We start from the raw sequence: 13,924 nt of genomic DNA, 5'->3' as shown, positions 1-13,924 counted from the left end.
CCTGATGGAGGTGAGGAAGGCAGGTAGCAGATTAAAGACCCTGGACTTCAGGAGAGCAGTCTTGGGCTTAAGAGAATTGTCAGCAGGGTCCTGTGAGAGGCTTCCAGGGAGGGCAGAGGAGTCCATGGTCTTTGAAGATAACCTCCTCCAAATAAAGAAAGTCTCCAGGAAAGCAGTCAGGTCATTCCTACAGAGCTGCTGTCTAATCAGTCAACTCCCAGCATCTTCATATGGTTGTGTAGCCCTCATACCTGCCTTGTACTCCCCTTTGCAGGCTAAAAGATTCAAGTTTACTTAGCCATTACTCCTACAGAAAGTGTTCCACAGCTTTGATGGTCCTAGTTTGTCTGCTGTAAACTTTTCCCCAGGTTCATTATCTTTTTTGAGATGGAGGAGCCAGACTGCATTACTCGATAGAACAACTCATGATAGATTTGTATATATATATATATATACTGATAAACACTACTTTTCTTTTCTATTCCTTTGCCAGTAGTTCCTAACATCTTTGGGCTTTTTTTGTCTGCTGAGCAGTAAGCTGGCAGTTTCACTGAATTATCTTAATGTCACTTTATATTGGCTGAATGAAAGAAGGTGAAGGAAATTTTCAGGATATTCCATCTGAGAAGAAAAATTGTTTTGGAACATTAGGCTTAGAAATAGGTGTTGGAACCTCAAGCAGAGTAAATGTTTAGCTAACTTGCTGTTTCATCTGAGTACTGTCATGATATATTTCACCACCATATTGTTTTAACATTAATTGTTGAACTCATCATTGATGTAAAGTGGAAATAGGACTTTATTTTTTTCATTCTTACCAACACCTGTCATTGAGAGGCATAGTTGGGCTGGCACCATTTTCATTTGTTCTCTGTGAGAATCTGTGCTTGTTTGACTCTCCTAGTCCAAAAGGAGGAAGTAGAAGCTAATAGTTCCTTTCAGTGTGAAGTAGATGCACCAGTCAAAGATACAGTATCTCATCTGACAACTCCTTACATGGCAGACGTTGGCTTTGCCTGATTTCTGAGGAACTACATATGTTACTTTGACACCTTTTTGGCATTTTGGAACTAAGTCAGACTTCAGATCTTCAACCATCTTTTCCTCTACCTGAAATCCTTTTCCTCAGAGAAATCCAAGGCTGAAGATTCCAACAATGCACTAAATCTCTTTGGAAAGCCTGACATAATTTAAATTCTGCAGTTCTCTTCTTTCTAACAATAAAAGTGGAGCAATTGTAGTGATCAGCTAGGTCTTCAGAAGAAAAGCACTGTTCAGTTAGAACAAAAATATTTAGGAGAAAAGACAGTTTACAAGCTGGCCATTCTGCAGAATCACTGATAGGTCTAGATTGTACTTTAGATTTATATGTGTGAATTAAATTCGTCCTGGCACTTTTGTGGAACAGCAAATGTCAAAGAAGACAGTCACAGGGCTGTTTTACCAAGTTAAGTTTTTAGGAGAAGTTTGGTAAATCTTATTTATGCTGGGGACTAATCATTATCTGATATGGGAGTAGTGACTTTTAGATTTTTTGTTAAAGATTAATATGTTAGCAGGGCTCAAAGTACTGATGTTAGGCAGGACCTTTCTAGAAATGCCTGGCCCTAAAGTCATGCTGGCATTTTCCTGAATATCTTGAAACAACCTTAAGGTATTTTGTAGAGTTCCTTATAAAATTGAATTTGTTTTTATTTTGATTACCTTATAGTGTTATATTAAGAGTAGCGCTGTACTCCTATACAATAAAAACTAAATGTAGGAAAGATTTACCTTTTGCTGAAACACATTTTTGTTTGGTATGATTCTGATGAAAGTTTAACTTCCTTAAAATATTTATGGAAGGCTGGGAGAAATGTTTCATGTAAAGGACGTAATGTGGGTGGATTTTGTTTGGGAGATGTTTCTATCCTTCATTTCATTCCAAAAAGGCACTATTAACACTTGTAAAGCTGGTATTGATTCTCTGCTACCATATTGTGGTAGCTAGAATCATCTTCCCTGTGTGAGTGGGTGTTTCATTAGGAAATGGTGTAAGGAAATTATGCTCCCTCTGATTTCCATTCTGGTTAATTCTTCTGACCTGGTGATCTGGGTTTTGTTAGTTTTCTACCTGCACTTCTTTATTGTGGCCTACCTGAAGGTCTGTTTCATCAGTTCATCAGCCCTTTTCAATTTTGCCCTTACAGTGCTTGCTTCCCCAGCCCACCCCAACCCCGTTGCCTATGGGCCTTTTAATTTCCCCCTCCACTTTTTCCTGTGACTAATCTGTTATACTTCTAATGTAGCTTTAAATTGTGATGATGTCTGTATGGCTGTGAATCAGAAAGGTGTGATTAGCTTCTCATTAGCAGGTTCCTAAGCTTGCTCTCACTCACACGCTGCATGGATACAATGGGAAGTTGATCAGTGGGTATGAAATACTGTATGTGCATTTAGAACTGTTGATTTTTATTCTGCTCTTAAGTAATTTCCTATGCAGTAATTCAAAGAATGAAGTCAGGAAGTAGCACATTAGTTGGGAATTCAAAGCTGTGCTATTTGACAAGCAGATTCTATTTTTTCCAATATATACATTTTCCAATTTATCTATTGGAAAAAGTAATACCCGAGTTAAAGTTTAAATGCAGGCACATTTTTCAGCATAATGCACAGCAAAATTAAGAGTAGGGAAGAAAACCAAAAATTCTGGGGGAAAACTCAAATGAATGAACTTTTTCCCATTTCTAGAGGCTTATGTTATCTTCGTATTTATCAGGAGGTATTTATTAAATGCACAACAGAAATACTTATGATGAAATGTGACTGAATATAGTTTAAAATACTGAAAATAATATGGTGAAAAAGCTGTTTGATTTGGTGGTAGCAGTTTGACATAGTTCATCTACTCCTGCTTTAGATACAGGTAATAAGATATGAAAGTTTTATTTCTGTGTGCTGTTTTCTTTTAAGAGCAAACATTAAATTATCATTTAACACAGAACACTGCTTGATGTTGCTTTAGAAATACTTCCAAACAAAGTTAACACAAAATAACATTATTGTTGTGTGACTGTGAAAGAAAGTGTTTCTTTTTGTCTGTCTTTTCCGTGAGAGTATTCAATTTGTTCTGCTTTACAAGCTGTTCTGAAACTGTCTTTGGAGGAGCTCCCCTGAAGGAGAAGAGAGAAACTTCATTTTCATGATCATATACTGCTTCATATCTGGGGTCAAGTCAGTTTTGTAAAATTGTCACCAAAATATTACTGGTGGAAAGTGTTCATTGTGTAGATGTTCACCTCAAAATTAGGCAAAAGGATGAAGCAGAGATTATTCATGCTAAAGCCTATAACATTGAGATACTCAACACACCTTGAAGATGCAGAGTTAATTGGTTGATGCATTGGAGAACTGAAGTTACATACTAGTAGATGAGAAGGATTTTCTTCAAAGAATGTTAACATTGGTGAAATTATGCCCATAAGCAACAACTGATGCTCTGACAAGCACAAATAATGGGAGCAACCTGTAGGTTTCAACCTTTTACCGTTCATCAGTAAAAACAAATTCCATGGTAGAACATGCACCTTTTCAAATGTTTCACATACATAGCTCATGGTACTTCATATATGAATTTTCCTGCAAGCTAGCCTGAAGATCATAGAGAGACTGTGGAAAACTAGAGATTCCCCATTTTTTTTTAAGAAAAGCAAAAACATAAATAAGAAGTTTGTTCTGTCAGTCAAAAATAATCTTGCTGTGCTGTCCTGGAACCTGTATTAAAATCAGTACAATATGTAATAGTAGTGTGAGCACTAGCTATTTTGAAGCGTTGGACAATTCATTAATTTGTGATTTTTGTTTTCCCAATAGATAGCAGTAGTAATGGGATCGTGTACAGCAGGAGGAGCATATGTACCTGCAATGGCTGATGAAAGTATTATTGTTGGCAAACAGGGAACAATATTCCTGGGAGGGCCACCACTGGTAAGAATACAGAAGTTTCTAGTAACAAAGTGTGCTGCTGACAATTGTACAGATTAAACTATTGAGATCTTTCTTTGTGAGATATTTCCAGATATTCTGTAGATTAAATGCAAACTAATCTACATTTTTAAAGTATATCTGAATGTTTATATCCTAAATTAATCTTTTTCTTTTAGAAGTGTACATATAAATCAGACTTCATTCAAATGTCGTTATAGCACTGCTTTTAGATTGCTGTGCACATTTTGGATGATAAAAATGCTTTCCGTATTCAATTATGTAGCCTCTAGGTTTGACAAGACATAAATTACAAGCATGTGTATTATATCTCAGAGTCAAGATAAGAGAACTTCAGACAATCTGCTATGTTTTATGGCAGTTTACAGACAAAGGAGACACACTGATGATGGAGTTTGTCATCATTTCCTTACTTTCTTAGCAAGGATTTTTTTTCTAAGAAAACTGACCTGAAGAATTCCTGTGAATTAAAACTTGCCTTATTGTGGAACTCATAGTGGAATTTGTGATTGTGCAAAGTATTGCAGCATAAAATAGCTTTAAAATTAACAGTAGTGTGGCTCCAACAGGAAAGGGAGTCCTTGAGTAGGGTTTATTTTTTTAGAAACAGATGTACCAGTGTATGTTCTCCTGTAGGCTCAGTTCTATACTGATACAAATAATAATCTTTGCTGACAAGGATAATTTTACTTAACCACAAGATTTATGAGAAGAAAGGAATTTCCAGTAGTAAATGTTATGTTAGTGCTAGAGCAGCATCCAGCACAGTTGTTCTAGTCTCGGTGAAGTCTGACTTGCTTTTTTTGAAACAGTCAAATATTTGTCTCATTGAACAAACTGGTCTGAGACAGCATGTTGGCTCTGTTTTGGTTGTAGTCTTTTGGGAACTTTAGGCGAGCTTCCTGTGACAAAGTCAAGTACAAATCAAATGTCCCTCAAAAAGTCCTTCCAACCTGGGCAGGCCTAAATGGAGAAATCACTTTGTAACAGCATTGTTAATGAACATACTGCTCTGCTCAATTCCTGTAGTAATGGAGGAGGTGAAGTCTGCTGGAAGCCACTTCTTTTCACCACTTAAGATTCTGGGAAAATTTAGGAGGTCCCATAAGCTATGGGAAGACAACCACTGACAGAAATTTTTTTTGTTGACCAGTTGCTAAGCCATGAATGTGTTAATTTCCTTAAAAGCATACATAAAAGAACCTACCCTGTGATGTCATTTTGTGTTGACATGTATAGCACTGCTCTCATTTCCACAGTATGTTTTTGCATTTCGGTCTTTTCCTTTACTTTAGGGTGTTTTTTTTCCCCACTGTGTCATCTTCATGCTGAAGGTAGATTTAGCATTTTATACCCTTTTTGATTCCAAAATTCATTGTATAGGTTGATTTAAAATTCTTGAGCAGCTTAAAAAAAAAAAAAAGTCTTATCATTTAGGCAGACATACTTTTCTGTGGCTGGTAAAGGCTAATTACTATTCCAGAACATCTTAAATAAATTTAAAATGTAGCTGGCATACCAAAAGCAGCAGCAGGGGACACACAGCTGTAAGACAAGGATACTTTGTTGTCTACCATAATAAAATAAGCATTTAACTTGAAGTATCTCATTGTTTCAGTGGAGGCTTTCCAGGCTGGCAAGAAGAACAAAGTAATCAGCAAAAGCAGATGAAGTAATTTATAGCAGCTATGTCTTTGAACATTAATTTATTAACTTCTCATTAGAATTTAGAATTCTACAATTTCTTTGTTGGAATTTCTTTGGCAGTAATTGTTTTAAACATCTTACCTAGGTCTCTGTCCCTTTTTTTCTTGTGTTAGTTTCTTTCAGCTTGTTGTTTATAGGTGAACAAAGACAAATCCTCCCTTAAAATTAAGCAATTTTTCTGTAAATGTATCACTGTCATTTAGATATTAGGAGTTTCTTGGTGAAAAGTGCCTTAAATATGAATAAAGATATTAGTTGAGAATAATATTAGTTGAGTGAGTAACATTTGGTGATTCATACATCTTTTTATTGGGAAGGAAATCAGCACAATGAAAGAAATGAACTTTTCCATCAGACTGTTATTAGCTTGCTTATTGTGTTACAAATAATTGCCCTGGTTGCAGGAACACCTGAGCTGTCTTAAGTACAAACCCCTTCCAGGTCCAGCAGAGTTTATTAGCTTAGAACCAGTGACACTTAAAGTGGCAGTACCGCCTCTGGGGCTTGCTCAGGTTCAGAGTAATTTTTTGCAGAAGCTCAGCTAGTAAATCTGAAAGGCCTGAGCAAATTCAGCTCTTCTGACATGGCATTTCCATTGGCTAGAGTGCTGGGGAGTGCTCTGCACTCTGCGTGATTCTGCTTGGAGCTGTTAGAGCTGGAAAGTTTCATCAGACTCTGGGAGAACCCTTGGATGCACTGAGTAATGTGTTCTGGAGAGCTTGCTCAGAAACAGTTTCTTTCAAGCTCCAGCATTAAGCAGGTACAAAATAAGACAGCTAATACCCCATGCTACCCAGGAAGCTCATTAGGAAGCTGAAAAAAAGGGAACCAGACTTTCTTGTATTGAAAGGGCAGTAATCATTAATATCACAAGGGAATTTAGGTCACACGTGTATATAATTGGAGACGTAGTGCAAGAGAGTATCGCCAGGGTAGGCAGCTGGAAAAAGATGGCCTAAGTCAGGTCTCCAAGGGAAGACTTGGCTAGGGAAGCCAGTGACTGCAAGGAGGTTGTGAAGGTCCAAAGGATGAAAACTTTTCACCACTTCCAGAGGAAGATGTCACAACTCTCCTTCAATTTAATTTGTTCCTTAGCAACCTGCAGATGTAACGATCCCTATCTTTGTGAGTATAGATCAAACTTTGATATCACTACCTGTCAGCTTTTCTGTTCAGTAGAGCTTTTCATATTCTCACTGAAAATATTTTACTTGCCTTTCTCTAAACATCAAAATTACTTCAGACTCCCATAGAAACTTACATTCCATGTTGTAGCAGATATTGTAGCCATTATTGTGTTGCTCTGTTCCCAAAAATGTCTGTCCAGTATGAAAAAAATTGTTTAGGTAGGTGAATGATAAAATCCAATCCAAAGCATCCTAAGGAAGCAAAAGAAAATCCCTGTTGTTAGTTATAATTAGTTTTGGGATGTGTATGGTAAAAGAAAAAGTGAAGTGCAGTTACAGTCCAAAATCTGAAGTGCAAGTTTCCTTGGTCTTCTTTTCAGAAAGGTGAGGAGTAGTGACTTCATGAACAGATAAATGTCAATAGTAACAGAAGTGTCACAGTAGTAGTAATACGTAAGGCCTTTCTTCTGCACTCCCCCAAGCTGCGAAATCTGTATGCTCACCACTGGCAGTACTGCTTGGTAGCTCAGCGTGGCGTGTTGACCTGTGGGCTTTTCCATCCCATTTCAGAGACTTCCAATTCTTCTTCCCCAGGGAAAATTTGGTATTCTCTGTGCTCAGTAGTGAAGGAAAGCCTGGTAAAAAGGGATAGGTTTGTCAAAGTCATGTATATTTATGTTCTGGGGACTGAGCTACACGACTGCCTCATCTGTTGTGGGAAATGCACATTTTATCCAAAGTCTGTATTCATTTATCCTGGTGATTGCTAGCTGAAGTAGCTTGAACAGAGGTTTCCTTGAAAATGCCCACATATCTTGTCAAGGCTCTACTTGCAGTCTGTTAGAATGCAGTAGAATGCTCTACTGCACTGTAGTACCTGGGAAGGTGATGGAGCAAATAATCCTGGAAGCTATTTCCAAAAACACTACAGACAAGAAGGTGACTGTGAGTGGTCAGCACGGAAATCATGGCCTGACCAAACTGATAGCACTCTGTGCTGGGATGACTGATTCAGTGGAAGCAGAGAGCAGTAGATGTTGTTTATGTTGATTTTTGACAAGGCTTTTAACACCATCTTCCATAACATCCTTCACAAACTGATGAAGTACGAACTGGGTAAATGGGCAGTGAGGTGGTCTGAGAACTGGCCGAACTGCTCAGCTCAAGCTGGAGGCTAGTCATTAGTGGTGTATCCCAGATGTCAGTACTGGGACAAATACTGTATAATATTTTCACTGATGACCTTGGCAGTGGTCCGAAGTTCATTGTCAGCAAATCTGCAGATGATAAAAACCTGTGAGGAGTGGTTAATGGAGCAGATGATTGGGCCTTTCAGAGGGACCTCAGCGGGCTGGAGAGAGGGGCTGAATGGAACCTTTGGAAGTTAAATACAGCAGGCAAATGCTCCTTGGAAGGAATAACCCTGGGCACCAGAACAGGCTGGGGACCAACCAGTTGGGAAGATGCAGAAAAGGCACTCTAGGTCCCAGTGGAAACCCAAGCTGAACATGACCCAGCAATGTACCCTTGCAGCAAAGGCAGCCAGCAACATCCTGGGCATGCATTAGGGAGACTGTTTCCAGCAGGTCAAGGGTGGTGATCCTTCCCATCTACTAAGCCCTCATAACACACATTTGAGGTGCTAGGTCCAGGTATGGGCTGTCCAGACCAAGAAGAATGTGGACATACTCAAGTGAGTCAGTGAAGGTCCATGAAGATGTTGAAGGAACTGGAGTATCTGTGATATGAGGAGAGGCTAAGAGAGCTGGGACTGTTCAGCCTGGTGAAGAGATGGCTCAGGGGGAATCTGTCCCATGTGTATGAATACCTTGCAGGGGGAGTAAAGACAGTAGAGCCAGATGTCTTACTAGCACCCAGTGACAGGTCAAGACGCTGCAGGGCACAAACTGAAGTATAGGAAATTCTGTTTAGATGGAAGAAGACACTTCTTTATTGCAAGAGTGGTCATGCCAAACCCAGTGGTCCAGGCAGGTTGTGGAGTCTTCATCGTTGGAGATACTCAAAACTCAACTGTACACGGTCATGAGCAACCTCCTCTGCTTGACCCTGCTTTGTTTTTAAACTAGACAGTCTCCCAGGGTGGCTGACAGACCCCACAACTCTGATCTTGTGATTTGAAGAATAAAAACTTCAGCTCTGTGAAAGAGGGAAAAATCCTTTTTTGTAAAGTTTATTAGAATGAGTGTCTGGATTCCTGTGCTAATAGGAACCAGTGCTGTATTCAGATTTGTTAAAAGTTTTGCAGTAATCACAGAATCACAGTACGTTATAACTGCATACTGTGTCAGATGTGTAAAGAGAGATGTGTGGAATTATTCCGTAGAATCATAAGAGTAAAATCATAGCATTTTTTAGGGTGGAAAAGAACCTTAGGATCATTGAGTCCAATTTTAAACCTAACACCCAAGTCCACCACTAAACCATGTCCTAAGTGGCACACCTACATGTCCTTTAAGTGCCTCCAAGGATGGTGACTCAGCCAATTCCTTTGGCAGCCTGTTCCAATGCTTTCAACCCTTTTGGTGAATAATTTTTTCCTAATTTTACTTAGAAGTATGTTCTTCTGTTTGTTGTTCAATGAAGGCTCAAGTTAATTAGTCTCTGACAGAAACTTTTCGTTAATTAGTATTGGAATGCCACACCTTTGTATTAAATGGGTAGCTGTTCAATTTAAAAGCAAAAATCCTTTTAGTAAAGAAATATCTATAATTTTACAAACTTGACAGTTTCGAAGCATGTGTGTTATGTATTTACATATTTAGTGTGCTTTGGTTTTAGACATGGAGCTTGGAAACTGAAATCTCTTTTGGAGGTGATGCTAGTTGTCTCTTCGCTTGCCTCTTGCACTACCTCTGTAATCTCCATCCATGATGAATAATGGTTTCACCATCTTGCAAGGAATCCTTTTCCAAAGTAGTTACAGTAGACTGGAAGTGCATCAAGAAGTTATGGTTGGTTTTTTTACCATGCAGTAAATGATACTGCTTTGTTTTAGGACGGAGTTTACTCACTCTCAAATTATCTTGTCAGGTGTAAGATCTGACAGTTAAGAGGATTTAGAATTATGCATTCCAGGTATTTTTATGGACATATCATACTTGATCTGAACAGTTTTATGCCACTAATATGCTTTGTTAAAGAAAACTGTTCATACTAAATTACTGTGTGTTTAATGAAAGATTTATAAAATAAAAACTTCTAGTGATTGTTTTATAGTTAATATTTTAAAAACTAAGAATTCACAGAATAAGAATTTGTGTAAAGAAGGCAATGTTGAAGAGTGCTGAGTTTCAACTGATGTATTGTTAGAAGCAATGCAGGAACATATGTTTGAAATACTTGCTACGTGCTAAAATTTTTTTTGTGAAAATGCATAAATCTAAAGAATGTGTACGTAAATGCACACTAATAATGGACACAGCAATAAATACAACAGTTATTGGAGAATCTTTCTCAATTAAGCCTATATATTAATGCTAGTAGAAGGATACAAGTCAGAGAAATTAAGTACTTTTGACAAGTTTCTGTGTCATCACATTTAAATGCTCTGCGGGAGAGTAACCAATGAAATATTATTCATGAAGAAACATTTTGCAAAGATCTCTCTTACTGCTATAACTAAGCCAGTATATATATTAATGCAAGACAAGTGTCAACTCTAAAGCTTATTTTCCTTTTCCTGCGGTAGGTTAAAGCAGCAACTGGTGAAGAGGTATCAGCAGAGGATCTTGGAGGGGCAGATCTTCACTGCAGGTTTAAAGAATTTTTTTCCCAGAGTTCATTTATTCTATCCTTTAGACTTTAGTAGGGTGTATTTTATTTTATTTATTTAATATATGTATTATAAGTATTTTTTTAAACTCCATTTAGATTTTGAAAATTAAGGTTTTCTATATACTTAATCTGGTGCTTGATGAATCGCTTTATTGTTAGACTAGCATAGTTACCTTATGCTACTCTAGTTAGGAACTTGTTTCCTTCATTTAATACTTTAAAATACTTTTGTGTCAAATGTACTGCAGCATCATGCATAATATGGAGGACTTTTCTATAGTGTTTCATACTGAGTGTTCATAGAAGAATGCACATTGAGAAGGATAATGTATTTTGCAGATTGTATCTTTCATACTGTCCATTAGAACTTACTACAAATAAGATCAAAATAGCTTTTTTTTTTTTTGTAAGAGAATACTTGTTATCAAAACAAAGAACTCTGCACTTTCTAGTTCTAAAATGAATAGTAACAAATTCAGGTATTACTGTAAAATGTTAGATATTACAGTGCAATAAATGCATAATTTTTAACTCAGTTTACTGATGTGAATAAATTATTTTTAAGGCCAGTTCAAAACATTTTCGTAAACAGAAGTTTTATTTATAATTTCAAACAAATTTTGATTTTTATTTGAACAATAATTGTCATCTTTTATATTGTCATCTAGATTCTTTTACTTGCTACAGTTACTGTTTTATGTCATGTCTGATAACTTTAATGTACTGCTTCAAAGAACAGTTCAGGCATGGGTTTTATTTTGAAAATAATTTCATAACGAATCATGGAAAGCTGTATTGTAGCATCTGTATTTTAAAGATAAATATAAAGCTTAAAGTCTTAAAAAAATTTAAATCTCAAATTTTCACTGTCAATTTTTTTTTAAAGTCTTCATATTGTACATAACTGTTGTTATTTATATACAGAAAATCTGGTGTAACAGATCATTATGCTTTGGATGACAATCATGCACTTCATCTAGCAAGGAAAGTTGTAAGAAGTTTAAATCTCCAAAAGAAAGTAGACGTAAGTGTATAGAATCTGAAAACACTGCATTGTTGAAGTTAGGAATGCTTTTCTTCGCCTGATTTATACAACATTTTTTGTCTCTGACTTTAGACACTTTAAAAATGGAAGTTATGGTTCTTGTCTTGAAAGATTTCTCTAATGGTTCAGTTCTGCAATTACATTAACTGGTGCATTATTCCCAATAAAATTACTAGGATTACATGCATGAGTGAAGCAACTAGAACAGTGCTTCAGAATCACAGAACTGCACTTAAAGATTAACCTAGTCCTGCAAGGTGCTTGATTTGATTTTAAGCCCACGTGATCATTCCTCTGGACTAAAAATTAGATACCTACTAAAGCATCTTTTTTGAATACACATTTTTGATGATTATTAATGAAAGGTATAAAACTGAGGGAATAGACCTAAATCATGTCATTGTATTGATTTAAAAATTCCTTGTAGAAAACAAGATGGATAGCATATGGAGGAGGAATTGCCTTAACTTATTTTGGCAGGAGACATGAAAGGTTGAAGATTAAAGCTCAGCAGCTGAAGGAATGCAAGATTTTGTTTTCAGTTGTGTGGCAAAAATTTTCATTATTTTTTCAGAATACTATGTGCCTAATAGGGCACAGAGGAAAGCAAATGGAGGACATGCTTTATTTTTAATAGCATGGAAAAAATGTGGAGTACATATGGAGGTATATGCAGGAGTAGAAACAAAGATAGCAGTAAGTAAGTGAGAAAGTATTACCAGTCTTCAAAACTACCAGTCTGAGAAACTTAACCTTTGTGCAAAATGAGAACAAGCCAATACAGGCTTTTGTTGTGGTGGTTGAAGAGGAGACTGTTTTCAAAGCAGTTGGCAAATTAATTGTTGTTTATTTTTTTAAGTCATAATGTGTACTAATAATTCCTTTGCTGTGTAAATTATTTTCTTTAATTGCTTCAGGTGGCTATAGAACCATCAGAAGAGCCTTTGTTTCCTGCTGATGAAATATATGGAATAGTCGGTGACCAGCTAAAAAGAAACTTTGATGTCAAAGAGGTATGAATGTAAATGCAAGATCCACATGCCTATACATACATGCAATCAGTTTTCTTGCAGGAAATCACTTTTTATGTCATTATAATTTGTCTACAGCAATCTGATTTGGGGTATATAGAGAATATTTACATTTCATAAAATCTTTTAACGTATTTTTTGTATTTTTGTTCAGCAGATCCATTACAATGGCTATGGCATGTTGAAATAAAGTGCTTTTTGGTTATACTTCTAAGAAGGATGAGAGATTGATAATATTCTGAAAAAACTGCCAGGACTTTGTGCTGCAAAGCATTTTACAGACTTGCTGAGTGACATGATAGCTTTATTTAAAGATTTATGGAGTATAACACCCCAAACAATTCAGTGGTCTTCCAACCACATATGGAAACTTACTGTACTTTACTGCAGGTCTAGTGTAATTATTTGCCTTGGTACCTTCAGCCACAACCAGAGCTTTTCTCATACTTTGCGTAGATCCCATCTTCAGCCTTTTTCACTACCAACCAAGTATTTATTTTAGAAAAAGTCTTAGTGTGTGCCTTTCTTTAAATACTTTGTCAGAAATTATTAGGATTTGCTTTGCATCAAGGGAAGAAAAGATGAACACTTATTATTGAGTCTCACATTGCACCCTTGAAAGTTGTAATACCTTGGTTTTGTTTCTTTTAAAGTTGAAGTAAGTATTTTCTGGCAAATGTCTTGCTAGCAATGAATCTATATTTATATGAAATGGCTCCTTTGCATCTCAGAGAAACCTCAGAACAGATCTTTATTTTTGTACGTCACAAACTTAAGCAAAGCTGAAAATAAACTTACTGTTTTTCTCTTTATGATTGTGAGTCTGTTGATTAATGTTTAATATAACCAGAGCTAGCAGTTTTTCTTTGAAATGTAACTAATCAGGAAAACTTTGTTCCTGCATAATTTAAACTGTTTGGTTAGAAGTTAGATTTTTTGTAAACATGTAGATAAATCATACTTAAAAAAGTAAATAAGCTTTCCCTGACATCCAGACTATTTATATGGTAGGCTGCTTGATGTTCTCTGGAAAGTATTTAAGTTGTATGTTAGTGTGGTCTTTCTTTCTAAACAAATTTAAAACTATGAAGGATTAGGATTTTCATTTTCTTTTTCTATTTTTTCTTAAGGTCATTGCTAGGATTGTAGATGGAAGTAAATTTGATGAATTCAAAGCCTTGTATGGAGATACTTTAATTACAGGTATTTAGAAATATATTATAATTATTCTTTAT

The 13,924-nt window shown here is 36.3% G+C and overlaps 1 protein-coding gene across 1 annotated transcript in view; it reads left to right on the top strand.

Annotated features, from left to right (window-relative positions):
- MCCC2 (methylcrotonoyl-CoA carboxylase 2) overlaps window positions 1-13,924 on the top strand; it is a 37,398-nt gene that overhangs the window by 12,046 nt on the left and 11,428 nt on the right. Inside the window, exons 7-11 of the mRNA XM_037373662.1 lie at window positions 3,853-3,966; window positions 10,528-10,592; window positions 11,538-11,637; window positions 12,576-12,671; window positions 13,820-13,892. Coding sequence (XP_037229559.1) covers window positions 3,853-3,966; window positions 10,528-10,592; window positions 11,538-11,637; window positions 12,576-12,671; window positions 13,820-13,892 — 448 coding nt within the window. The remainder of the gene's footprint in view (window positions 1-3,852; window positions 3,967-10,527; window positions 10,593-11,537; window positions 11,638-12,575; window positions 12,672-13,819; window positions 13,893-13,924) is intronic.

Source organism: Falco rusticolus, chromosome Z (assembly GCF_015220075.1).
Source record: "Falco rusticolus isolate bFalRus1 chromosome Z, bFalRus1.pri, whole genome shotgun sequence".
Lineage (NCBI taxonomy): Eukaryota > Metazoa > Chordata > Aves > Falconiformes > Falconidae > Falco > Falco rusticolus.
The sequence above is the reverse complement of the archived record's forward strand: the minus strand, read 5'-3'. Positions and strand labels throughout refer to the sequence as shown.